The 27676-nt window shown below is 36.8% G+C and overlaps 1 protein-coding gene across 4 annotated transcripts in view; it reads left to right on the top strand.

The window, feature by feature from the left end:
- Nucleotides 1–27676, top strand: part of LOC100353012 (phospholipid-transporting ATPase ABCA3) — a 123510-nt gene that overhangs the window by 76882 nt on the left and 18952 nt on the right. For all 4 annotated transcript variants that reach the window (XM_017342510.3, XM_051847877.2, XM_051847878.2 and 1 more), the window contains 9 exons: nucleotides 5286–5436; nucleotides 6720–6818; nucleotides 7140–7296; nucleotides 8655–8952; nucleotides 12384–12627; nucleotides 12775–12979; nucleotides 19284–19500; nucleotides 21732–21899; nucleotides 26241–26419. In XM_017342510.3, the coding sequence (XP_017197999.2) occupies nucleotides 5286–5436; nucleotides 6720–6818; nucleotides 7140–7296; nucleotides 8655–8952; nucleotides 12384–12627; nucleotides 12775–12979; nucleotides 19284–19500; nucleotides 21732–21899; nucleotides 26241–26419 (1718 nt within the window). The remainder of the gene's footprint in view (nucleotides 1–5285; nucleotides 5437–6719; nucleotides 6819–7139; nucleotides 7297–8654; nucleotides 8953–12383; nucleotides 12628–12774; nucleotides 12980–19283; nucleotides 19501–21731; nucleotides 21900–26240; nucleotides 26420–27676) is intronic.

Raw genomic sequence — 27676 nt, 5'->3', positions numbered from 1 at the left:
CGTCCTTCGTTAAATTTATTCCAAGGTATTTTATTGTTTTTGTAGCTATTGTGAATGGGATTGATCTTAGAAGTTCTTCCTCAGCCGTGGTATTGCCTGTGTTGATTTTTGTGCATTATTTTATACCGTGCTACTTTGCCAAAATCTTCTATGAGTTCCAATAGTCTCTTAGTAGAGTTCTTTGGGTCCCCTAAATAAAGAATCATGTCATCTGCAAAGAGGGATAGTTTGAGTTCTTCCTTCCCAATTTGTATCCCTTTAATTTCTTTTTCGTGCCTAATAGCTCTGGCTAGAACTTCCAGAACTATATTGAATAGCAGTGGTGAGAGTGGGCATCCCTGTCTGGTACCAGATCTCAGTGGAAATGCTTCCAACTTTTCCCCATTCAATAGGATGTTGGCTGTGGGTTTTTCATAGATTGCTTTGATTGTATTGAAGAATGTTCCTTCCATACCCAATTTGCTTAGAGTTTTCATCATGAAAGGGTGTTGTATTTTATCATATGTTTTCTAAACGTCTATTGAGATAATCATATGGTTTTTCTTCTGCAGTCTGTTAATGTGGTGTATCACATTGATTGTTTTGCGCACATTAAACCATCCCTGCGTACCAGGGATAAATCCCACTTGGTCTGGGTGGATGATCTTTCTGATGTGTTGTTGCATTCTATTGGCCAGAATTTTATTGAGGATTTTTGCATCTATGTTCACCAGGGATATTGATCTGTAATTCTCTTTCAATGCTGCATCTTTTTCCAGCTTAAGGTGATGCTGGCTTCATAAAAAGAATTTGGGAGGACTCCCTTTTTTTCGATTGTTCTGAATAGTTTGAGAAGAATTGGAGTCAGTTCTTCTTTAAATGTCTGGTAGAATTCAGCAGTGAATCCATCTGGTCCTGGGCTTTTCTTTGTTGGGAGGGCCTTTATTACTGTTTCAATTTCTGTCTCAGTTATGGGTCTGTTTAGGTTTTCTATGTCTTCCTGGTTCAAATTAGGTAGGTTGCATGTGTCCAGGAATCTATCCATTTCTGATAGGTTTCCCTGTTTGCTGGCATACAAGTCCTTGTAGTAATTTCTGATGATTCTTTTTTATTTCTGCGGTGTCTGTTGTTACATTCCCTTTTTCATCTCTGATTTTATTGATTTGGGTCTTTTCTCTTCTTTTCTTAGTTAGTTGGGCTAATGGGGTGTCAATTTTGTTTATTTTTTCAAAAAACCAGCTCCTCGTTTGGCTGATTTTTTGTAATTTTTTTGGATTCAATCCTGTTGATTTCTTCTCTGATTTTAATTATTTCTCTTCTTCTACTAGATTTGGGTCTGGTTTGCTGCAGATTTTCTAGGTCCTTGAGATACATGGAAAGCTCATTTATTTGGTGCCTTTCCAATTTCTTTATGTACGCACCTATTGATATGAACTTTCCTCTTAACACTGCTTTTGCTGCGTCCCATAAGTTTTGGTATGTTGTGCTGTATCCTCATTTACTTCCAGAAAATTTTTGATTTCTCTTTTAATTTCTTCTATGACCCTTTGTTCATTCAGGAGCATGTTGTTCAATCTCCATGTGTTTGCGTATGTTCTAGGGATTCCTGAGTTGCTAATTTCCAGCTTCATTCCTTTATGGTCTGAGAAGCTGCATGGTATGATTCTAATTCTTTTGAATTTGCTGAGACTTGCTTTATGGCCTAGTATGTGGTTGATCCTAGAGAAGGTTCCATGTACTGCTGAGAAGAATGTAAATTCTTTATGTGTAGGATGAAAAGTTCTGTAGATATCTGTTAGATCCATTTGAGCTGTAGTGTCGTTTAAATCTACTGTCTCCTTGTTGATCTTCTGTCCTGTCTTCTGTCTATTTCTGAGAGTGGAGTATTGAAGTCTCCCAGTACTATTGTATTGGAGTCTAAGTCTCCCTTTAAGTCCCTTAACAAATCTTTTAAATAAACCGGTGCCCTGTAATTAGGTGCATATACATTGATAATCGTTAAATCTTCCTGTTGAATTGATCCCTTAATCATTATATAGTGCCCCTCCTTGTCTCTCTTAACAGTTTTTGTGGTAAAGTTTATGTTGTCCGATATTAAGATGGCTACACCTGCTCTTTTTTCATTTCTGTTGGCCTGGTATATCTTTTTCCAGCCTTTTACTTTCAGTCTGTATGCATCTTTGTTGGAAAGATGTGTTTCTTGTAAGCATCAAATAGATGGGTTTTGTTCCTTAACTCCATCAGCCAATCAATGTCTTTTAACTGGACAGTTCGGGCCATTAATGTTCAATGTGACTATTGATAAGTGGTAACTTTGCCCTGCCATTTGCCAAAGATATTTTCTAATATATGCTTTGAATTCCCTGTGATCTTTTCCTGTGAGGTTTCCTTCCTTTACCTTCTTTCATATTGATGACAGTGTTTCTATGTTTTTGTGTGTAACACATCTTTAAGCATCTTTTGCAGGGCTGGACAAGTGGCGACAAATTCTTTCAATTTCTGTTTGCTGTGAAAGGTCTTTATCTCACCTTCATTCACAAATGAGAGCTTTGCAGGATATAATATTCTGGGCTGGCAGTTTTTCTCTCTTAGTACCTGGGCTATATCTCGCCATTCCCTCCTAGCTTGTAGGGTTTCTGATGAGAAGTCAGCTGTGGGTCTGATTGGAGATCCTCTGAGAGTAATCTGACGTTTCTCTCTTGCACATTTTAGGATCTTTTCTTTATGTTTCACTGTGGTGAGTTTAATTACAATGTGTCGTGGTGAGGATCTCTTTTGGTCATGTTTACTAGGGGTTCTATGAGCTTCCTGTACTAGGATGTCTCTGTCCTTCTCCAAACCTGGGAAAATTTCTGCTAGTATCTCACTATAAAGGCCTTCTAATCCTTTCTCCCTCTCCATGCTTTCAGGAACTCCTAGAACCTGAATGTTGGGTTTTTTAATAGTATCCTGTAGATTCCCGACAATATTTTTTAGATTTCTAATTTCCTCTTCTTTTCTTTGGTTTGACTGTATCCTTTCCTGTTCTCTGTCTTCTAAGTCTGATATTCTCTCTTCTGCTTCACCCATTCTGTTTTTAAGGCTCTCTAATGTGTTTGTCATTTTATCTATTGAATTCTTCATTTCTTTTTGATTTCTCATCACTATCACAGTTTCATGTTCTACTAGTTGTTTCATTTCATTTTGATTCCTCCTTAATATTTCATTTTCATAGAAGAGATTTTCTATCTTGTCCATTAAATATTTCTGTAGTTCAAGAATTTGTTTTTGAGAACTTTTTAATGTTCTTATCAATTTTTTGAGATCTGCTTCTTGCATTTCTTCTATCTCGTCATCTTCATAATCTTGAATTGGGGTGTCTTTATCATTTCGGGGCATCGTAGTGTCTTCCTTGTTCTTGTTACCTTGGTTTCTGCGTTTGTTTGACATTGTGGAGATATTCTTTGGTTTCTTCGCTGTGGTGCTTTTTCTTGTTATACTATGACTCTAGATTAAGTGGACTGTCTGCTTTTGATGGATCTTTAGAGGCTGTGATGGGTGTGGCCAGAGAGCTCTGTTTGGTTCTTCAGGGTTAAGGGTGTGCCAAAGTAACTCACCCAGATTGTTCTCTTGCTCGCTTGCTCTCTCTCTCTCTCTCTCTTTTTTTTTTTTTTGACTCAGTTGGGAAGTAATTCCACACAGCTGAATGGAATTGAGGGTAGTTGATGTATGAAATCTGGCCCCTGTGTGTATTCATCTGCTCTACCCCTGGGACCACACAAAGAGTTTATGCAGCCCTCATTGTGGTCTCAAATTTCTCTGCAGTCTCCCACCGGGTTGCCAAGGTTACCGAGTTTGTGTACTTGGTGAGTTCTCTCGGCCTGCCCCCTCATTTTTTAACAGTCTGAGTTCATTAGCTCCACACTTTCACTAGGTCCTAACCTCCTGTTATTTCTCCCCACCAGAGTTAGGTTTTTCTGCTTGGCTAATGGCGGGCACCGCTTTACATATGTAAAATGGCACCTGCTCTTTGTCTTGCTCGGCTTTGTAAGGTGAGTGGAGAGAGACGCTAGTGTCCGTGCCAGTTCCCCTTATTTGTTCATTTTTTTCTCTCCTCCAGTCAGCCTGGTGAACTTTCCCCAGTGGGGCTTCAGGCCTCATTCCCTCTAGGCTCTTTCTGCCGTTCCCCGCCAATGTCTCGGGTTACCGAGGTTTTTGTCTCACCTCCCCTTCCAGTGCTGGCGCGCAGACTCTGCGGCTGGGCTTCCACGCGGTAGTCAACCTTGCTCTCCCTGTAGGTTCTCCATGTCACATCCACTAGATCCGGAAGAGTTTCCTCTGCAGTTTTTTCCTGAGCCTTTTCCTGAGGCTACAGTAACTCCACTTTTATTAAACTATCTTTTCCCGGACTATCGGTGCATGCCCTCACTACTCCGCCATCTTGGCTCCGCCCCAAGAATGCATATCGCTTTTAAATTCTTTTTCTTGCTGTCTCTCCTCTCTCCTCTCTCCTCCTCTCTCCTCCTCTCTCCTCTTCTCTCCTCTCCTCTCCTCTCCTCTCCTCTCCTCTCCTCTCCTCTCCTCTCTCTCTTTCACACACACACACACACACACGGGAATTTGATTATGGAGATTTCAGTAATTTAGATTCCAGTTGCCTGATTTTTGGATCTGACAAATCCTCTTTTCTGTTCTTCCCTTCTGTCCATTTTCTGTATTTTAGTTCTCTCCACCTTTCTGCCCTTGCTATTGAAGCAAGGGGCTGATGAAATTCAGAGGTATTTTCCTCAGCTCTGTTGTCTTGGCCTGAGCTATCAAAATTCCACTGCAATGTTTTTCACAAGTTCTAGATTGCTCTGAGAGCATTTTTCTCTGCTATCCTATCCACCCCCACCTTCTGGTAGGCCAGTGAAGTGCACTAAATTAGTATAAAAAATATTTTGCAAAGATATATCAAAGATATATAAATAAAACTATTTTATGTGTTCTGTTTACTGGCATATATTATGTACCCAATAAATATACATTTAACAAATATTAATATTGTTCTCTCAGATTTAAGTGTCAATAAAATGAGAAGTCAGATAACAGTGACTTGATCCTTTCTCTGCTCTATCTGGTTAAATGATCCAGATAATTATCAGTTCCTAAGAATTAATGAAATTATAAAAGAAGTATTTACTAGGCTCATTAGAGTTGTAAGCAAATGACTTGTCTCATGCTGTATCTTCTAGCTCACTCAAGCAATAGGAAGCTAAGCATGCTCTCACAGGAATATGGAAAATCCAAAAATTGTTTTATGAATTCCTCTAAATGAATTTTCTCAGGTGTAGGATACCACATAGTCATGGTGAAGGAACCTCATTGTAATGTTGAAGAAGTCACAAAATTGATTCATTACTATGCACCAGCAGCCACAATGGAGAGCAATGTTGGAACTGAATTGTCATTTACTCTGCCCAAAGAATATGCACACAGGTATGAATCTAAAGAGTACTAAGTGGTTGATTTTTAAATAGCCAGAAATCATGGTTGCTTTTCCTGGTTTCTTCTGACTTAGCAAGATTTATTTATTTAGTAAGATACAACTTCTTTCATAGCTGTCATTTGCACTGAAGAAAAAGATGCTGCTTAATGACTATAGCCATGGGTGTAGTATGTTGGTAGACTAAAAAGCACTTCTAGTGAGTAGATGAAGGGAAGTATTAAGAAAATGTAATCAGGGAACAGCATTGTGGCACAGCAACTTAAGCCACTTCTGGTGCCACCAGCATTCCATATGATCACCAGTTTGAGTCCTGGCTGTTCTACTTCCAATCCAGCTCCCTGCTAATACACCTGGGAAGGCAACAGAAGATGACCTGAGTGCTTAGGCCCTTGCCACCCACGTGGGAGACCAGGATAGAGTATAGGTTCCTGGCTTCAGCCTGGCCCAGCCTCAACTCTTGTGGCCATTTGGAGCATGAACCTGAGGATAGAAGATCTCTCGATCTCTCTGTCTCTTTTTCTGCCTCTCCCCCCCCCACCCCATATCTCTGCATTTCAAATAAATAAATCTTTTTAAAAATTTAATTAAAATAAGAGGACTTAAATGGTAACTCTTGGATTTAAGATGACAAGAACTCAGGAAATAGGCAGTAGAAATGCTCCAGTTAGCCCAGTTATCCATCAAAGGGAGTAAAAGAAGACATAACTCTACCTGTGACAATCATCCTAAAAAAGATCAGTGGCTTTTGGCCGTTAAGTTGCTGGCTCCTCTGCTTCAAACAGCTTGATGTTAAAGTGCACCCTGAGAGGCAGCAGGTACTTGTGTCAAGTACTTGTGTCAAGTACTTGTGTCCCTGACGCCACATGGGAGGCCCAGATGGAGAACTCTGACTCCTGGTTATGGCTTGCCCTAACCTGGATTGTTTTGGGCATTTGGAGAATGAATCAGCAGATGGAAGATCTCTATCTGTCTCTCTCATACTCACTCACTCACTCATTCTTGCTCTGCCTTTCAAATAAGTAACAAAACAATTTGAAAAAATGACCATAATTATCTAAGAATCAAGTAGACTGGGAAGCAATTTGTTAGTTTCTTTCTCTCCATTTGTTTAACCTTTCTGATTTACAAGAAGCATGAAATTATAAAAAGCAATTAAGTAAAGAATGATCTACATTTTATTCACTGGTAAGGGAAAATCAGTTTAGGTTAAAAGATATAAATATGAAAGCCATCTAGTTTGGTGCCAGTTTTTCTCTCCCTCTTCTACTTCTAGGTTTGAAACTCTGTTTACTGCCCTGGAAAAGAGACAGGAAAAGCTGGGTATTGCTAGCTTTGGTGCTTCAATCACTACTATGGAAGAAGTCTTCCTCAGGTGAGTGATAATATATAGAGAAAAGACAAACCTTGGGGGGAAAGGTCTACATCTCAGTTTCCTGTACACTCATGCAACTTTAATATTTCACATATTAGAAATGTAAGGGCTGGGGAGGAGGGGCGGATGGTGGGGTGACTTTGAGAATCACTGTTCTACCAAAGTTACCATATTGCCTCCAAACAATGATCCTGCCAGGCATGAGCAAACCAAGGAAGCTTCTGTGTTGGGAACTGCTACTCCTGGTCTCCAAACATTCTGGGATGAGTTTGAAATGAAAAGTTCATTGTTTTGTTGCTTTTTTGTTTTGTTTTGATGCAGGGTCAGTCATATGGAAAATGTACCAGAAGATATCCTAGCCATGCAGCCTCCCTCGCAGATGAGCCAACCCACAATGAACCAGAATAGGAATGCATCAGATGTCCAGGGGGTACATTCTCCCACACTGAATGAAAGCTCTATTAGGTTTAATACTGGGGTAAGCACCTGTACTGAAAAACCTGGTGTATATTTGTTTTGGATAAAGTGTATTTTGTTTTAATGTTTAACTGAAAGACATTTGGAGTTCTCAGCCACTGCAAGCACAACCAGAGGTGGAGTCTTTTGTGCCACACACTAACTTACATACGAATACAAAAGGGATAGGTTCTGGGTAATATGCTAAAATATAGAGCAAAAACAAACCTTGGAAGGAAAAGACCACATCAATTATTCTCAGTTCTTTTTTCTCTCTTATATTATTTTTCAAATTGATAGCCCAGACATTGTTTGGTTTATTGAAGCTAGAGTAAGGGTACTAGTGAGCCTAATTTTTTTTAAAAAGTCAAGCCTGTGTTTTTAAGATTCTGCAGTAGAAATTGTTACTACCTAACAGATCATTCCCTAAGCAGTAATGATCCTCAGCTTGGGTAGTCTCTTTGAGTTACCACATTTCTTTCATTGTCCTTCCAAATTATCTATTCCTTCTATAAACCAACTTGTTAACTTGGTTATCAGGAATCTAAAGAAATTCATGTTGTTGAGATTTTAAGTGTTAAATCAAAAGCCAGACTTGTAAGCATTTTATTTAATATCATATAGTAGGGGCCAGAGCTGTGGCATAGTGAGTAAGGCCACAGCCTGCAGTGCCAGCATCCCATATGGGCATATGGGCACCAGTTCAAGTCCTGGCTACTCCACTTCCGATCCAGCTCTCTGCTATGGCTTGGGAATGCAGTGGGAGATGGCCCAAGTCCTTGAGCCCCTGCACCCATGTGGGAGACCTGGAAGAAGCTCCTGGCTCCTGGCTTCAGATTGGCACAAATTGGGCTGTTGCAGCCATCTGAGGAGTGAACCAGCAGATGGAAGACCTCTCTCTCTCTCTCTCTCTGCCTCTGCCTCTCTGTAACTCAGCCTTTCAAATAAATAAATAAATAAATCTTATAAAAATTTCCAAAAAATCAAATAGCAGAAATTGGCAAACTTTAGGTAGATCCCACAAATGTTGAAGGTTTTGTGGGCCATATTGTCTCCATCACAGCTATTCAACTTTGTCATTGTATTATGAAAGCTACCATGACAATCCAGCAGTGAGTGGACATAGCTGTGTTCCAGTGAAACTCTGTTTACAAAAAATAATCCATAGCTTTTTCTCTCCTGCCTTATTCTGACAAAAGATACTAGTGTGTTCTATCATCTGTGCTTCAGATTCCAAGTATGTATGTATATAAAGTTTATATGATTATACCATGTGTGTTTGTATCAGAAAATTTCAATGCATTCATCTTAATTAATTTCACCATGAATGATAAGTTTAGGTCTATGACTATCATCATGTTTTATTTCTCCCTTCTTTAGTGCTCCCTCTACTGCCAACAGTTTCGTGCCATGTTCTTAAAGAGAATAATGTTCAGTTGGCGCAATTGGAAACTGGTTTTGGTACAGGTACTGGGACTTGCAGCTTCCTTTGCCTTTCTGTTTGAGGTTGCTAACCCTTCAAATGCTGAAGAGAAGGCTAGAAAAATGGATTTGGGTGAATATGGTCAGACCATTGTGCCTTATTCTATTTCTGGAAATTCTGATTTGACTACAAATTTTTTAAAACTCCTTGAGAGTAAGCTAATATCTGAGAAACAAAAACTTAAAGAAGTGAAAGGTAAGATCCATTAAGAAAAAATAAAAATTAAAAAGGACTGCTGTTAGATAATCTGATTGTGCTACTTCCAAAGAAGGATCTTAACTATATTTGACTATTTGCTACATTTTTTTCTGCTAGTCATCAATATTCTAGAAGTAGTTAAGTGAATCAAGAAATGCCCTCTATAAGGCTACTAGCTGTAACAGTAAATTTTTAGTGGATGCATTTTGGTTGTGGATTAAATACAAGGCATTTGTTATTCCTTTCAAGTAAAAAGAGAGAGGGAGGGAATGAGGGAGGGAGGTAGAGAGAGAGAGAGAGAGAGAAAGAACCCATAGTGCCAATAGTTGCTGAGAAATTAAGCATGAATTAAGAAGAATTCTGGAAGACTTAGTGGACTAGTAACTAAGAACATTTATTTTTAAGATAGAAATAGTCATAGTTTGCATTGTCTAATTTGTTATTGAGTATTATTTTGTTGTGTTTTTTAGTAAAATATTTACCTGTATATCATTTAATTTGAAGTCATCATGTTTGTATATATTTTTACTACCCTCATTTAAATGAAGCACTAACATTTGAGTGAGTCAAATAATTTGTCTCACATCAATCATCTAGGAAATATAGAGACTTTTTTATTGCTTATTTGCAGAACTTTTTTTTAACTTTTATTTAATGAATATAGATTTCCAAAGTACAGCTTATGAACTACATTGGCTTCCCTCCACCCCCCAATGACTTCCCTCCCACCCGCAACCCTCCCCTTTCCCGCTCTCTCTCCCCTTCCATTCATATCACGATTCATTTTCAAATACTATATATACAGAAGATCAGTTTAGTAAACATTAAGTAAAGATTTCAACAGTTTGCACCCACATAGAAACACAAAGTGAAAAATACTGTTTGAGTACTCGTTATAGCATTAAATCTCAATGTACAGCACATTAAGGACAGAGATCCTACATGAGGAGTGAGTGCACAGTGACTCCTGTTGTTGACTTTACAAATTGACACTCCTGTTTATGGCATCAGTAATCTCCCTATGCTCCAGTCATGAGTTTCCAAGGCTATGGAAGCCTTTTGAGTTCTCCGACTCTTATCTGAAATATAGAGACTTGAATTTAGCCTGATCTGCCTTGAATCCACAAACTTAGAACTCACTGTACCACATTACCTCTCTGAAAAAAGTCTATTTTCTTTCAAGTATAATCGTTTCCTCACAGATACCATGTTCTTTCCTGTAATTGCCACCTGATGGACAGTGGTCCTTTAGGTTAGCAAACGCTCTACAGGAATAGCAAGTCTGCTTTGATTATTCTGTGTTCTTCAGGATGTGTTGTGAGGGGGTGAAAATGTATTTGGAAGTGTTGATTGCTCCTTAAAAACGAAATTCTGTTTAACAATCCACAAATAATTGATTAGCTGATTGCAAATAATTATCCCTATTCCTCCTGTCTTACAATAATAAGAGAGGAACACTATTAAACCAACAATACATGTAAAGAGGTTCTCTGATTCATACAATGATTATTTTTGTAATACAGTACACTATTCACATTTAAAAATATAAAAATGATTAACTGAATATGTTCTGTTATACAAATAGTGAGACTAAAAACTTAATGGAACAATGTAATAGCCCCATCAATCTCTATTTTCAATTGAATGTTATCTTTCTGTTCATTAGCTAAAAATAATCTGAGCATAGAGATACGGTCTTTAGGCTCCAACAGACTAATTTTGCTTTAAGAAAATTTCGTGTAATTTCTAAGCTTTTCTTATTTTCTTAGCCAAAGAGCCTTTTATACTGCATACTACTAGTTTTATATGGTTTCCCTGTATTACAAATTTCATGCCTTTTTTACTTCTTAATCTTTAGTGTACAGAAAGGGCAAAAATTCTTTAGAAATTGCTCTTTCTCTTTGCCCAAACTATAGGAAAATGTTTTCCAATGAGGAAATACATGCCTACCTAATGTCTCATATCTAATTTTCTTAATTATAACTGGGAGGAACACTAGTAACTCTTTAATCATAGCCATGAAATAAGTTGATATGAGCTTTAGGAAGTAATATAGCACAATAATAACATAAAAATATTGTTTTCCTTTCCAAACAGAACTAAATGTTTCCTCATCTTCCATAATTTAGGTACATCCCTCTTTTATGCAGTTTATCACACTGTTACAATTGTGTATTTTTCATCTATCTCTCAAACTAGATTATAAGAAGCAAAGACTTCCTTTCTATCTCCAGCACCTTACTCAACTCCTGACACAAAATAAGCATAAAATCAAATATAATATCAAACTGAACTGAATGTGAGGGAAAGAGTAAATCCAGAATCAAATAAGTCACTAGGCTAGATGTCATCTAGCTCTCCTTGATATTTTTTAATCAACTCTCTTCCATTTCCCTTATCTACTCTTTACTTGTTTTTAATCTGCTTTGTATTATATATTGAAGTATTGATTTGATTTTTAATTCTGATATCAACATTTGGTAAATTCTCTCTTGTGCACCTGTGAATTTCTTTCTGTTATCTGTGCTTTCTCTTGGTTCTGTTTCTTAGTATACCTATAATTTGTTAATTCAATGGCAAATATATCAATGAAAGTTATAAAAATTCTACATGAGTTTATCTTTTCCAGAGATTTTATTTAAGGTAGTTAAGATTGAGGGAAGATCTAAATCTAATCAGGAATCAAAGTGGTTTGAGGTTGTATTGAAAATACTTAAGAATTAGTCTATATGGGTATTTCAATGAGCTCATGGATATGTGTAATTGAAAGATATGTTTATTTTGATATAAAAATTTTGAAATCAATGCATTTTTTCACAATACTCATTTTTTCATGAACTCTTTGAATGTCTCTTGTACTTCTTCCTCACTACTATTAGGGTATACCACTCCAACAAAGTCCCTGTTGACAACTTGAAATTTTATTCAGGCATTCCTACCATTTATAAATCATATTAAAGCCTTAAAGAAAAAAAGAGTTGTAAAATGTTGGACTAACTTCAGTGCATTTTATTCTTCCCAAGGTCTTAGTCCTCAACTGTATATTGCTTTTCTAGAACTCTAATGCACTCAAGTAGGTTCTTTAAACATTTTTTAGTTTTCCTTGCTTTGTGGAGGAAGATTTTGTCAGCTCTAAGATAAGCAATCAGTGCTGTAAGTGAACTACTTAAAAATCCATGTAAGGCAGATAAGCAAGTTGAGAGATCTATTCTGTTTTCTCATTGCAATTGTAGTTTACATTATTACTATGAACTGAGATTTTCAGACTTAATGATGGATTAATGTACTTGAGGAGAATGGCAATTGTTTTAAGCAATCATTGTGGGAAATTGAAAGGTATGAGAAAACTATTTGTTCCTCTTTACAGGCATCTTTTGTAGGTTACCTGAATTGTGGAAACACTGACCAATCTTGTTTCCTTATCCTAGGTGATCTACTGAATTTCTTAATGGAAAATAGTGATAATCGTTTATATATTATCGCGCTTTCCATTGAGGTGAAAACAAATGAGACAGTATTTACTGTTCTGTTCAACAATGAAGCATATCATTCACCATCTGTGGCCCTAGCAGTGTTAGACAACGTTCTGTCCATGTCAGTTTCTGGCAAGGATGCTTCCTTAACAGTGTCCAACAAACCTCAGCCACGCCCTAACAGTAAAGATAAGGAAAGGTATGCTGTTCTTTTCAATAGAATTGAGTGTTACACTTCCCAGCCTGTATTATAACATTTACATTCCCAAGACAGCTATTGATAGAAATGTATATTTTCTGCCTTGTTAATTTTGTGATATATCTTCTTTTGTTCCTTATTCTGTAGAACTGAAAATGGAAATATGGTGGCCTCCAATATACAGCTTGGTGTGGCTATTCTGATCAGTGGATTTTGTCTCCTGACAGTGACTGAGAAAACTTCTAAGGCAAAGCATATCCAGTTTTTGAGTGGAACCTCTGTCTTTGTGTACTGGATTTCTGCTTTACTGTGTGATTTCATCATCTTCTTCATTTCTTTCTTATTACTAATGGTGAGTGTTAGATAAAGTTTCTTGAGCTTGTTTTCTTTCTCTACCACATGGAAAATTTCTATTCTAATGATTCCATAAACCTAGCTCTGCCAGTAAATCATGTTTTCTCATTACCTCAGAAAATACATTCCAAATTTTCTCTGCAGAAACTGTCTCTCCTATATGCTTTATCAGGAGAAAATTCCTTTTTTTTTGGCAACAGCACACTGATTTTTCCTGAACCAGCTTCCAATTTATCTTCTTATCAACTTGTGCTATCAAAATTGCTCTATAGGTTGAAAACTATTTCCTGTGTCTCATATACTCAGTCTTGTCAGGTTTTACTCCCTGGTAGTCCTTCTGACTCTTCTTATACCACTGCCAGCTTCTATAGTTTTCCTTTGAGTTTCATCAATTTATTTTTAAAATGTTATTGAATACCTGCTATCATCTTGACACTTCTTAGGATTCAGTGTTGTTTTGTTAAAATACAAATCTAAATTCTATCCCACAGCCCTGTTGGAGCACTGTGTGCCTGATCACTATTGGGAAGCTAAGTTAGTGCCCAGTGATTTCCAATCCTGAACATTATGGGAGTAAGTGCATTGGAGAACACATTTTAGACTGGGGAGCTAAATGAGATTTATTTTTCTTATTCCCATGACATTCATACCCATGTAATGAGGAATCACAGCAAAAATAAAACATATTTGAATGTATACCACACTACTCCCTAGTGAAAGGAGCATTCCAGAACATAATCCAACAATGTTAAAGAAATTATATAGACATTTCTCCAAAGAAAATATACAGATGGCCTAAAAGTATACAAAACATGCTCAATTTTTCTAATTATGGAAATGTGAACCAAAACCTTGAGGTATCATATCTGTTGGGATGGCTTTTATCAAAAACAGGGGCAGGTGTCTGGCACAGTGGTTAAGTCACAGTTTAGGATGCCCATATCCCATACCAGAATTCCTGATTTGAGTACCACCACCTCTGCTTCCGATCCAGCTTCCTGCTAACGCCTCTCCTGGTAAGCAGTAGATGAAGGCTCAAGTACTTGAGTCCTTGCTTCTCATGTGGAAGACCCAGATGGAGTTCTAGGCTCATGGCTTCAGCCTGATCCCCTCTCCCCAACCTCCAGCATAGGCAGAACAAGACTAAAGCCACTAGAAAGTAGAACCCGCTGTGGTGAGACTCAGCACCAGGTAAAGCTCAAATGGCTCTGTATCTGCTCACAGATGCAGCCTTTCTGTCTGCTCTGCACCAGGCAAAGACCTGCACCCTGGTGTGATGCACAAGTGGACTGAAAACAGTTGTCCCATTGACCATGGACCTTTCCCCATGGCCTGTTACTGAGATATACACACTCTTGCTGAGTCTGAGAGGAACTCTCCATAGCCCCACTGCTACTACAATCAATGGCTATAAAAGATACAGGGAGACTACTTAGCACCCAACTGAAAATAAAGATAAAACAGCTTATTAAAGTGATACCTGAAGAAGTGTCTTCAAAAACCTGTTTCCATAAAACCCACTCATTAAAACTGACAGAAATAACTAATCCACTAGATGTGCAAATATCAGTGTACACACATAGGAAGTACACAGTATGACACCAACAAAGGAACATAATAATGTTTTGGTAAGAGATTCAAAAGAAAAAGAGACTGAGGTAACATCTGTTAAATAATTCAAAAGAATGAGTGTAACACTCAGAGGTTCAAGAGAATACAGACAGAAAATTGAAAGAAATCCCCAATGCATGACAAGAATGATGAATTCAGTAAAAAAGAAGAGATTTTGAATTTGAACCAAAAAAAAAAAAAATCTTGGACATGAAAGACTCAGGAAGTGAAAAAAAAAAGTCAAATCAAAAGCTTTAACAGCAGACCAGAACAAGCAGAACAAAGAATATTTGAACTTGAACACAGTAATTTGAAATACCCAAGTCAGACCAAAAACATATCTGGGACATTTGGAACACCATTAAACAAATAACGATTCAACAATGAGGATTCCAGAGGACAAAGAAAAGAAGCTTAGAAAGCCTATTAAATGGCATAACAGTTGGAAATGTCCCCAATACAGAGAAAGATATGGACATCCAAATACAAGAGGATCATAGGATGTCAAATAGAATGACCACAAAAGTTATCACTGTGGGCCAGCACTGTGGCGCAGCGGGTTAACGCCCTGGCCTGAAGTGCCAGCATCCCATATGGGCACTGGTTCAAGTCCCGGCTGCTCCACTTCCCATCCAGCTCTCTGCTATGGCCTGGGAATGCAGTAGAAGATGGCCCATGCCCTTGGGCCGCTGTACCTGCATGGGAGACCAGGAAGAAGCTCCTGGCTCCTGGTTCAGATCAGTGGAGTTCCAGCCGTTGCGGCCAATTGGGGAGTGAACCATCAGATGGAAGACCTCTCTCTCTCTCTGCCTCTCCTCTCTGTGTAACTCTGATTTTCAAATAAATAAATAAATCTTTTTTAAAAAAAGTTCATTTCTGTGATATATGACTGTCAAATTCTCAAAAACAGAGGACAAAGAGAATTCTAAAATCTGTAAGAGAAAAGTATCAGGTTAATTTTAAGGGGCCTTGAGGCTAGCACTGTGGCATAGCGGGTAAAGCTACCACCTGCAGCGCCAGCATCCCATGTGGAACCAGTTCTAGTCCCGGCTGCTCCTCTTCCATTCCAGCTCTCTGCTATGACTTAGGAAAGCAGTGGAAGATGGCCCAAGTCTTTGGTTGCCTGTGCCTGCGTGGTAGACTGGAAGAAGCTCCTGGCTCCTGGCTTCAGATCAGCACAGCTCCAGCCTGTGTGGCCATTTGGGGAGTAAACCAGCAGATGAAAGACCTTTATCTCTGTCTCTCCATCTCACTGTCTGTAATTCACTTCTCAAATAAATAAATAAAATCTTTTAAAATATTTTAAGGGACCTTTCATTAGATTGACAGATTTTTCAATAGAAACCTTACAGGCCAAGTGGATATGAAATGACATTTTCTAGGTTTTGAAAGAAAACATTTGCCAACCAAGAATACTTAACTCAGTGAACTTACCTTTCTTAAATGATGGATACTTTACAAGACAAACAAAAACTGAAGGGATTCATCAGCACAAGACCACCCTAACAAAAGATGCTTAAGTGAGTCTTACATACACAAGCCAAAGATAACAACCATCATAAAAACATGTGAAAAACACACTCAAAAAAAAGGTATTCAAAACAAAGGGAAGATAATTTTAATGACTACAATGTCATTACTTGTCAATAATAACTCTGATGGAAATGGATTGAATTCTCAAAGGAAACAGATTGGATGAGTCAATTAAGAAACAAGACCCAACAACACAATACCTACAGGAAACTCACATCCCCACTAAAGACACAAATAGTCTGAAAACAAAAGGACAGAAAAAGATATCCTATGCAAATGGAAACCAGAAGCAAGCAGGAGCAGTTATATGAAACAATATAGAGTTTAGACAAAAGCTATAAAAAGAGACAAAGATCAAGGGATCAGATTCAGAAAGAAGACATGACAATTGTACATGTATATGCATCAAATGGCAATGCATCTAATTTTATAAAAAAGACACTATTAGATCTAAAGGGAAAACAAATTCCAATAAATAATGCTGAGGGACTTCCAATAATGGACAGATGATTCAGATGAAAAATCAACAAAGAAACATTAAACTATACTACAGACCAAATGGACCTAACATTTACAGACCTCCTATCCAACAGCTGCAGAATACACATTGTTTTCTTCTGCACATTCTCTAGGATAGACTACATGTACCACAAAGCAAGATTTAACAAGTTTTTAAAAATCAAATCATATCTTTTATTACACAATAGAATTAAAAATAGAAATTAACAGCAAAAAAAATCTAGAAATTATACAAATACCTGGGGACTGAACAATATCCTACTGACTAAAAAATGAGTCATTGAAGAGATGAAAAGAAAAACCTTTTAACTAGTATGAAAGGCCATAAAACACACCAGAATTTATGGGACATAGAAGAGCTGTATTAGGGTAGAAGTTTATAGCAATAAGCATTTATATTAAAGAATAGAAACATATCAAGAAACCAAACAGTGCATCTCAAGGACACATAAAAAAAATAAACCAAACTAAAAGTTAGTAAAAAGAAATAATAAAGATCATAACAGAGATAAATAAAACTTTAAAAATTAGAAAACATCAATGAAATGAAGTTTTTCTGAGAATAAAATTGATAAATCTTTAGCTAAACTAAGAAAAATATTAAAATAGATGAAAAAAGAGATAATAAAGTGATAAAAATAGAAGAAATCATTAAGAACTATTATGGGCCAGCGCCACGGCTCAATAGGCTAATCCTCCACCTGCGGCGCTGGAACACTGGGTTCTAGTCCCAGTTGGGGCGCCGGATTCTGTCCTGGTTGCCCCTCTTCCAGGCCAGCTCTCTGCTGTGGCCAGGGAGTGCAGTGGAGGATGGCCCAAGTGCTTGGGCCCTGCACCCCATGGAAGACCAGGAGAAGCACCTGGCTCCTGGCTTTGGATCAGTGCGATGCGCCGGCCGCAGCGCGCCGGCAGCGGCAGCCATTGGAGGGTGAACCAACGGCAAAGGAAGACCTTTCTCTCTCTCTCTCTCACTGTCCACTCTGCCTGTCAAAAAAATTTAAAAAGAAAGAACTATTATGAACAGCTATATATCAATAAATTAGAAAGCCTAGACAAAAATTCATAAATTTCTGAATGTATGTACCTTAATATGATTGAACCATTAAGTCATAGAAAACTTAAATAGACCAGTAATGGTTACTAGAATTGAATTGGGAATCAGAAGTTTTCCAGCATAGAAAAGCACAGAACCAGATGGCTTAATTGTTGAATTCTACCAACTTTTAAGGATGACTAACAACAATTCTTCTCAATCTGTTGCCAAAAAAAAAAAAAAAAAAAATTAAAAGGATGAGACCCCTTCCAAACTCATTCTAAAAGCCAGCATTACCCTGATTCAAAAGAAGACAAGGACGGACACACACACACACACACACTTTAGATCAATATTTCTGATGAAGTTAGATGTAATAATACTAAAAATTGAATCCAACAACACATCAAAAAAATCATTCATCATGATCAAGGGAGATGTATCTCAGAGATGCAGGGATGGTTCAACAAATGTAAATCAATAAACAATACATCATACTAACAGAGTGAAAGATATAAATCTTATCATCTCAGTAGACATAGAAAAGGCACTCAGAAGATTTAACATCTATTCGTGATTTCAAAAAAAAAAAAACTTGAAGAAATTAGATACCAAAGAAGCATACCTCAAAATCATATATAGAACAATCCCTCAACCCGCATCACATTGAATAGGAGGAAAGCTGTAAGCATTTCCTCTAAAGTCTAGAACCAGACAAGGGTGTTTACTCTCATGCTCTTATTCACAATAGTACTAGAAGTTTTAGCCAAATATTAAGCGAGAGAATGAAATTAAAGGCATAAAAATAGGAAAGAGGAAGGTCAGATTATCTGTGGGTCCAAATTGTGGCTTAGCTTGTAAAGCTGCTACCTGCAATGCTGACATCCCATATGGGCGCTAGTTCCAGTGTCGGCTGCTCCACTTCCACTCTAACTCCCTGCTAATTCACCTGGGAAAGCAGCAGAAGACAGCCCAAGTGCTTGGGCCCCCTGCACCCATTATTATTATTATTGGGGAGAAGTATACTGACTTTGTGTAGGAACTTTTTGTTTTTCTCTATTTGAGAGGCAGACCAGAAATGGACAGACATAGAGCTCTCACCTGCTGATTTACTCCTCAATTACCCCAAACACCCAAAATTGGGAAGTGAGAATTCAATCCAGATCTCCCTTATGGGTGGTAGGGATCTCACTATTGAACCGTCACCACCAAGGGTCTGTGTTTTGGCAGGAAGCTGGAGGTGGGAATTGGTGCCAGCAGTCAAATCCAGGCAATCCAATAAGGATATGAGTATCTTAACTAGTGGTGTAGCTACTAGGCCAAATGCCTATCCTGTCTGTGATTTACTTTCATTAAACAACTGTTCCAAGTAGAAAGCAAAAAACATACAGTGGTTCTGCTCGCTGGAATGTCCTCTGGTGAGGAAGACAGGGGACTAACTTATTCCATGTTATAGGCATGTTTAAGTGGCAGATTGCCTTAATTAATGAATACTTCTCAACTAAATAAAAACCAGATTTACTCTCTTTCTCTAAATATTCTGACGTGGTTTCTTTTTATACTTGTCCTTCACCTTGCCTTTATCTCTTTGCCCTCTGTGTTTCAGATTGTATTCAGATACTACAAACTTAATATTTACATCATGGAGTATCACATTCTGGAAACAATGCTAATCTTCACACTATTTGGCTGGTCTGCCATTCCCCTCACGTATCTGTTGAGCTTCCTGTTTTCTGGAAGTACTTCTGCCTATGTCAAACTGATCCTATTCAACTACTTTTCAGGCACTATTTGCATCCTCATAGACAACTCGGTAGATATCAGTAAGTATAAGGGCTAAACAAAATTTCTTCCTTCCCAAGAAGATAGCAATAACAAATAAGTGGTAATAGACCTACAGATATCTAAAATCTTTAGAAGGCAATTAGATTCTATGTTTGGGGGAAATTCTGTACTTGATGGAACTCAATATACTTATGTTGAGTGCCTGCCAGTGATAGGTATCATGCCAGATCTAGGATTCTCATATTAAAATGATAGGACTGAGCCTGAGTGTTAGAGGACTTACTTCTCTATCTCCATCTCCTCTTATAATGCCATCATATAGCAAGGATTCTATTTTGCATCTGAGTTTGGAAATTTTAGGAAGCTGGAAAATTTAGGAGGCTGGAATGAGAAGGTCCAATATATGTCCACAAAGAAATAATAATAAAAAGGAAAGAAATAGTGTTTAAAAGAAAGTGATTGAGCATTTCCAGGATTGTTCAAAGAGAAATTCCCAGTTTCAGAAAGTTCATTGAATTTTTCTTTTTTAATCCTTGCTTAGACAAATCATCATGAAACTAGAACACCAAAGTAAAAGAGAAGATATTTGAGGCAGCCAGAGAGAAATCTGTATGTTTAAATGTCCAATATAACCACTGAAAGAATATTTTTAAAGTATAACTTTCAAAACACAATAGATGATCAATACAAAAGAAGTAGAATTTGAAACTAAATTATACTCAAAATAGGAAGGAGGAAGGGATAAATAAAACAGAAAAATGAGAATAAATAGTAAGGTAATAGGATGAGAGTAATTAACTCAAATGTGTCATAATAAAATTAAATGGCAACAAACATGCTTTTTAGATAAGTGACAGGTGCCATTCTAGAAGACTTCTCAACCTCAAATTTTCATTTTATGCTGCTTACAGGAGGTACCATTAAAAAATGAAGATGAAAAAGTAAAGAATGATGAAGGATATATCATGTAAATAAAACTGGAGTGATTGTACTGACAGGAGTAATGGATATATATTTTTTTTAATGTAAAAAGAAAATAAAACATTAGAGGAAAACATGTTCACAACATAATAGCAGATTAATTGAGCATGAAGTTGTAAGAATTCCAAAATTGTATTTGCCTAGCTATAAAATCTGTAAGTGTATAAAAGTCAAAATTACCAGAGTTATTTGAAATAAGAGGTAAAATATACATCACAGGAGATCTTAGCACGCCTCTCTTGTAATTGATGGTTAACGTGGGAGGTAAATGAGTAAATGATATACATCAACCTATAGAGTTAATAAGTCCATATAGAACCCTCAAAACACATGGAATCTTTCAGAAACTGACAATGAAGACTACTAAAAGGATTCTTTCATTGACCATTATGCAATTAAATTAAAAATCAGTAACAAAAAGATAACTGGGAAAAGAACACACAATTAGGAATTTTAAAATGCTTGTACATAATTAATAGGCCAAAGAGGGAGTCATAACAGAAATTAGAAAATATTTATAACTGAAGAGTAACAAATACTCAACAGCTAAAGAATTATTTGGAGGAAATTTTATACCCTTAACTGCTAACATTAAAATGGCTAAAACTTAAGAAACCATCTGAATTTAAAAGTTAGAAAAAAAACAAATCAAAGAAAGTAGAAGGAATGAACAAATTAAAGCAAAGATTAATAGATAATTTAGAGATTTTCAACAGGGCCATAGTAGTTAGATAAAAAAAAACTCACCAAATTGACAAAATGGCAAGTCCATCGAGAAAAGAAGAAAATATTAGGAATAAGAAGGAGATAGATGTATGGATATACATGTATATACACGTATATATGGTTATAAATATATTTACATATACACACATATGGTTAATATACTATTAAAATATAGGAAGATATGACAAGTATCAACCAGCAAATGTGAAACTTTGAATAAACTGTAACATTTCTAGAAAAAAAGGCAATTTACTAAATATGAAATAATAAAAATTTGAATTACACCACAAAGCATTCAAGTAAATAATAATTAAAATCCTTTTCACAAAGAAAAAAGATCTAGATGGTCTTATCTCACCAAAAAGACTTGAGAATTTTACAGTTAAAGCACAAACTGCATCACCAGCTACAAACTGAAACAAATATATTGGAAGTAATTAGTGTTCTTCAAAAATAATCATTTGGTTTTTAATTCCCAGAGTTTGACTTGATTGTTACTGGGGATATGTTGTTGATAGTTCATTCCCTCTAAAGTAACCCGATTCTATCATCCTTTCTTAAGTGCGAAGTTTATCGAATGGCACCAAACAGTTTCTACGCAATTTGTTACTGTTGTTTCCCAATTACAACCTTGCAAAGTGCCTCAGTGAATATACTAATATCTACAGTTTGAAGATACTGTGCAACGCTCTAAAGACTCCCTCTGCCTACCTTAATTGTAGTAAAGAAAGTAAGTATATCTGAGCCTCTAGGAAATTAGCTTCCAGTGCAGACCACAAAACATACAAGCAACTTGCCCTTCCTTCCAAGGAAGGAGTTAGGACTCATGTTCAGTACATTAGTTATTTGGTAAGCCTGGGGAAAACCTCTTTAAATATGATAAAGCCTCAAAAGCAAGCCCAAGGTAAATTTATAGCAGTCATCAAAGCTAGAACAAGAGCTACTGATTATTGACCTCTAGCTTATGTGGACGACTTTAATCTTCATAACAATCTCATTGTGTTTTTATAGTCATTTCGAGGAAACTGAGTAGGCACCCCATGTCACATGCCCTGTGTCAAACAGCTTTTATGAGATCCTCTCTATGAGAAAGAACCTCCAGGGGAAGGATTTGTATTGTCATTGCATTAACACTTGTGTTACACGACCACCACCACATTAGTCACACTCTCACCTGCCTATGGCTTATTTGGGAAAATAAAATCCATCCCCAGTGTCTAATGAAGGATCTGGCACACTGAAGGACTCAACTGTGCTTCTTAATAAGTAGTAGGTCAAGGCAGGAAGTAGTGATTCCGGTGATAAAGAGCAGTACAATGAGAAAAGAAACACAAATGAAAGTAACAGAAAAAAAGGAACACTATTTGTGAAAAACGAAAGGGTAAACATGCGTTTTTAGCTTTAAAATCTGTATGATGAAACTATCATTTATTAGATAATTTTGAAAATATCTTGTTTGTGCTGAGAGTGTAAAGTGTGGGAAGGAAAGGAGTGATTAGTAAGTCTGGTCCTACCTAAACAATAGTTGGTGACCTCAGGGGGAAGCTCAGTATTCGAAAATGTAAATTGTGCAGACAGTAAACTTTAGGGGATAGGCTGAGGTAGGAAAAAGAAAGAGAAACATTTAAAGTAAAATCTAGTGGGGCCGACACCGTGGCTTACTTGGTTAATCCTCCGCTTGCTGTGCCAGCATCCCACATGGGCACTGGGTTCTAGTCCCGGTTGCTCCTCTTCCAGTCCAGCTCTCTGCTGTGGCCCAGGAAGGCAGTGGAGGATGGCCCAAGTACACCCGCATGGGAGACCAGGAGGAAGCACCTGGCTCCTGGCTTCAGATTGGCACAGCGCTGTCCGTAGCGGCCATTTGGGGAGTGAACCAACAGAAGGAAGACCTTTCTCTCTGTCTCTCTCTCTCTCTCTCTCTCTCTCTCTGTCTCTCTCAGTGTCTGTAACTCTGTCAAATAAAAAAAAAAATAAAGTAAAATCTAGTGATGTGAGTACTTATGATTGAGTCCCATGGGAGATGGGACTATTTTTATACAGCAATGTGTGAAGGTTTCAACTTCTCCATATTCTCCCCAACACATGTTATTTTCTATTTCTTTTTATTATAGTATTACTGGTAGATGTTGCATCCCATTATGGTTTTGATTTGCAGTACTCTAGTCTGGTGATACTGAACATCATTTCATGTGCCTGTTGTCCATTTGTCTATCTTCTTTGTAGAAATGTCTATTCAAATTATTTACTCACTTTGAGATTTATTTTTGTGTGTATTTGAAAGGCAAAATGACAGAGACACAGACACAGAGAGATCTTCCATCTCCCCACATGGCCACAACTGCTTCGACTGGGCAAGGCTGAAGCCAGGAGCCCACTATGGGCCCACTACCACTGCTTTACCAGGCATATTAGCAGGGTGTTGAGCCAGAAAACTCAAACCATCACTCTGATATGGAATACTGGCATCATAAGTAGTGGTTTAATCTGCTGAACCACAACTACTGCCCCTCTGTACTCATTTTAAATTGGGTGATTTGTCTTTATCCAATCTGGATATTAGACTGTTCTCGTAGGTATGATATGCAAATATTTTCTCCCTTTCTATGGGCTGTTTTTCCTCTTTGTTGATAGTGTCCTTATGTTCACAATTGTTTTCAGTTTTGATGAAGCCTAATTTATCTGTTCTTTCTTTAATTGCTTGTATGCTTCAGGCGTCATATCAAAGAAACCATTGCTTGATCCAAAGTCACATTTATCCTTATGGTTTTTTTATTTATAGTTTTAGCTGTTTTCTGATTATCTGATAGCCTCAGTAGGACCCTAAACTTATGCTATATTTTTCTTTCTTTCTATACAAGATCAAGCACCCCAGGCACAATTCTGTCTTCCAAGTTGTTATTTTCTTAGAAATATTGCTTTTTCAAAAACAAGAGTTTTTTAAAGTACTGAAACATTAAATCAAGATGTTAGAAGTTCAGAGAATCTGATCAGAATACTGATCCTCCAAACCACACTGAGATAATCTTAGTCATCTCTTTTCATGACTAAGAGCCATTTAAAAAAAGATAAATGAGTGCATTTTATGATATCATAAAATTAACCATCCAAAATTTATAATGAAGAAAATAATAAACATAAATTAATAAATTATAAAATACAAACTTTGCCCACACTACCATCACCATCTGTCTCTCACTCCACAGCAAAATGACATTTATATAGAAAATTTATTTCACTCTACCAACAGAAATAGCTTTCGTAAACTAAGCAACCAAGTAAAATTCTAAACCCATTATCCTCATTGGACAGTCTTACTGTTTTTGATAGCCCATGAAAATTTAAAGTAATTCCTAACAGAAACAAGTAGCCAACATTCACACAAAACTAGGGGGCAAATATGACAAGACAGTAACAATGTTGATCCTAAGTAGAGGAAATGGTGTTTATTGTACTATTATTTCAATTCCATTTTATGTTTGAGAATTTTAGAAAAGCATAAAGAGAAAACAGGTTCTAGAAGACAACATAGAGAATGAAATATTTTTATAAATTTCAAATATTATTAATTTAAATGTACATATAATGACCCACTTGTATGTAAATAAAACAGGAATGCAGAATACAATTTATCAAACACCTCTGGAGGATGGAAAACTGGAGGCACACATAAGTATTTGCAAGTTATTTGCAAACTTTTAATTTGGGGATGGGTATCATGATATTATGTTAAAATTTATATGTATGTATGACATAATCTTTGATATGATAGCAGTTATAAAGTATGAGAAATGAAAAAAATACTAGGTATGATGGTCTACCCAGAAATCCAAAGAATATCCTAATAAATTTTTAAATTTTATAATAATTTAATGTGGTTGCTGAATAAAATATGAACACAAAATTTAATTGTATTTTTATATATGAACTATAAATACAACATATGATTCATAAAAATGGTACAGATTTATGGCCAAAACTGGCACAATCTGAGCAAAAGATAAATAGTATTGGATTACAACTCAAAGTTGAAAAAGAATCTGTGAGAGTATTTTGATACAAATGTCAAAGGAATTCTGATATTTATTTTGATATTTAAATGGTGTTTAAATGTATTTACTTGATCTTGATATTTATAATTCACATTATAAAGAGGGGAGAAGGAGGAAGAAATATACAGCAGATTAAACTAACAAACACTACTTTAACCAAGTGGATCAAGGTCAGTATCAACAATGATAATTCAATAATTTTTTTCTTTTATATGATAAAAATAGCACTTTGCCTGTGTGGTCTTCCTCTAAAAAGCCCATAATCCCAGTTGAATCATGAAACATAATATAAACAAACTTAGACAGATTCCATTTGAAGATCTCCTAATTTGTATTCTACAAAATACTAGTTCTCAAAAATTTCAATGGCTTTAAAACAAGAAAAAATATGACAAATTGTCATGTCCAAATGGAACTAAAAAAAGACACAATTGCTAAGTATATTGTATCTATGATTAGCTCATGGAACAGACACAATATTATATTTTAAAAATTAGGAAATATTGGCCGGCGCCATGGCTCACTAGGCTAATCCTCCACCTGAGGCGCTGGCACTCTGGGTTATAGTCCCGGTTGGGGCGCTGGTTGTGTCCCAGTTGCTCCTCTTCTAGTCTAGCTCTCTGCTGTGGCCCGGGAAGGCAGTGGAGGATGGCCCAGGTCCTTGGGCCCTGCACCCTCATGGGAGACCAGGAGGAAGCACCTGGCTCCTGGCTTCGGATCGGCACAGTGTGCCGGCCATAGAGGCCATTTGGGGGGTGAACCAACGGAAAGGAAGACCTTTCTCTCTGTCTCTTTCTCTCACTGCCTAACTCTGCCTGTCAAAAAAAAATTAGGAAATATTAGCAAATGAGGTACTTTAGTTAATATTGCCACTTAATTCTGTTGTTTAGCATGTTAATGTATGTGGTTACTAATAATGGAGACTAAGTGCAAGGGTATCTGGAAATCTCCGGTGTCAGTGTTGCACAGTAACATTAGTTCTCTTGTCTTCTCTCCTTCCTTCTCTTTCTCTGTCTTTCCAGATACTAAGAAGACTATTTACTCTTTGGAAAAGGGTATGCTTGGAAAGTATTTTATTATCATGGGTATTGCAGGCTTTCTTTTCCTTCTCTTCATTTTACTTTGGGAGAGTACTTTTTGGAGAGTAAGAACATTTCTCAATCAACAAGTTTTCTTTAGAATCTATAAGAAATTCAAGAAGGTGAGTACTTAAGTATGGAACAGCTTAAGAACAATGCCAAGAGAATTGCAGATTAGGCCTGAAAAACATGTATCTATATATGACTACCTCAGTTATTGAATAAAAGTCTATATCTACAGAAAATTTTTAAATCTAAATTAATTAAATTAATGTAAATAAATTTTGTTGAGGTACCTATAATAAACTATGTTGATTTTGTTGATCATCTCAAAAGACTGAATTTTCTCTACTGCTATTTTCACTTTCATTAATTTTTTTTGTCTTTATAATTTCCTTCCTTCTACTTACTTTTGATTTATATTTCTTTCTTAATTTCTTTCTTTCTTTCTTGGTTCCTTAATAAGCATTTTTAAACCATGGCTTTTAAGTCTCTTCTAATACAAACTTTTAAAGTTAAGCATTCCCTATGAACACTGCACTAGCCATAACCTAAAATTTTGATTTTATTATTGTTTTTGACAAAATTGTATATATTTGTAGTGTTCAACATGATGTTTTCATATATATATGAATATAATATATATGAATATATATAATTATTCATATATTATATATTCATATAATTCATATAAATTCATATATATGATCATAATATAATGTATATTATATATTCATATATGAATATAATATATGTTGTTATATATGAATATATTCTATATGAATATATATATGAAAACATGGATTCAGTCATTCCACTATATATATATATATATATATATATATTCATCCACTAGAATGACTGAATCCAGCTTATTACTATATCCACTGGGTCACATACTTATCTTTTATTGTAGAACAATATTGCAAATCTCCTACATTAAGAATATTCTCGCCTTGCGGCGCCGGCACACCAGGTTCTAGTCCCGGTAGGGGCGCCGGATTCTGTCCCGGTTGCCCCTCTTCCAGGCCAGCTCTCTGCTGTGACCAGGGAGTGCAGTGGAGAATGGCCCAAGTGCTTGGGCCCTGCACCCCATGGGAGACCAGGATAAGCACCTGGCCCCTGCCTTCAGATCAGCGTGGTGCGCTGGCCGCAGCGTGTCAGCCGCGGTGGCCATTAGAGGGTGAACCAACGGCAAAGGAAGACCTTTCTCTCTGTCTCTCTCTCTCACTGTCCACTCTGTCAAAAAAAAAAAAAAAAAGAATATTCTTTCCTGCTGGCACTGCAGCTCACTAGACTAATCCTCCACCTGAGGCACAGGCATGCAGGTTCTAGTCCCGGTCGGGGCGCCGGATTCTGTCCTGGTTGCTCCTCTTCCA

This window comes from Oryctolagus cuniculus, chromosome 19 (assembly GCF_964237555.1).
Source record: "Oryctolagus cuniculus chromosome 19, mOryCun1.1, whole genome shotgun sequence".
NCBI classification, from domain to species: Eukaryota; Metazoa; Chordata; class Mammalia; order Lagomorpha; family Leporidae; genus Oryctolagus; species Oryctolagus cuniculus.
The sequence above is the reverse complement of the archived record's forward strand: the minus strand, read 5'-3'. Positions and strand labels throughout refer to the sequence as shown.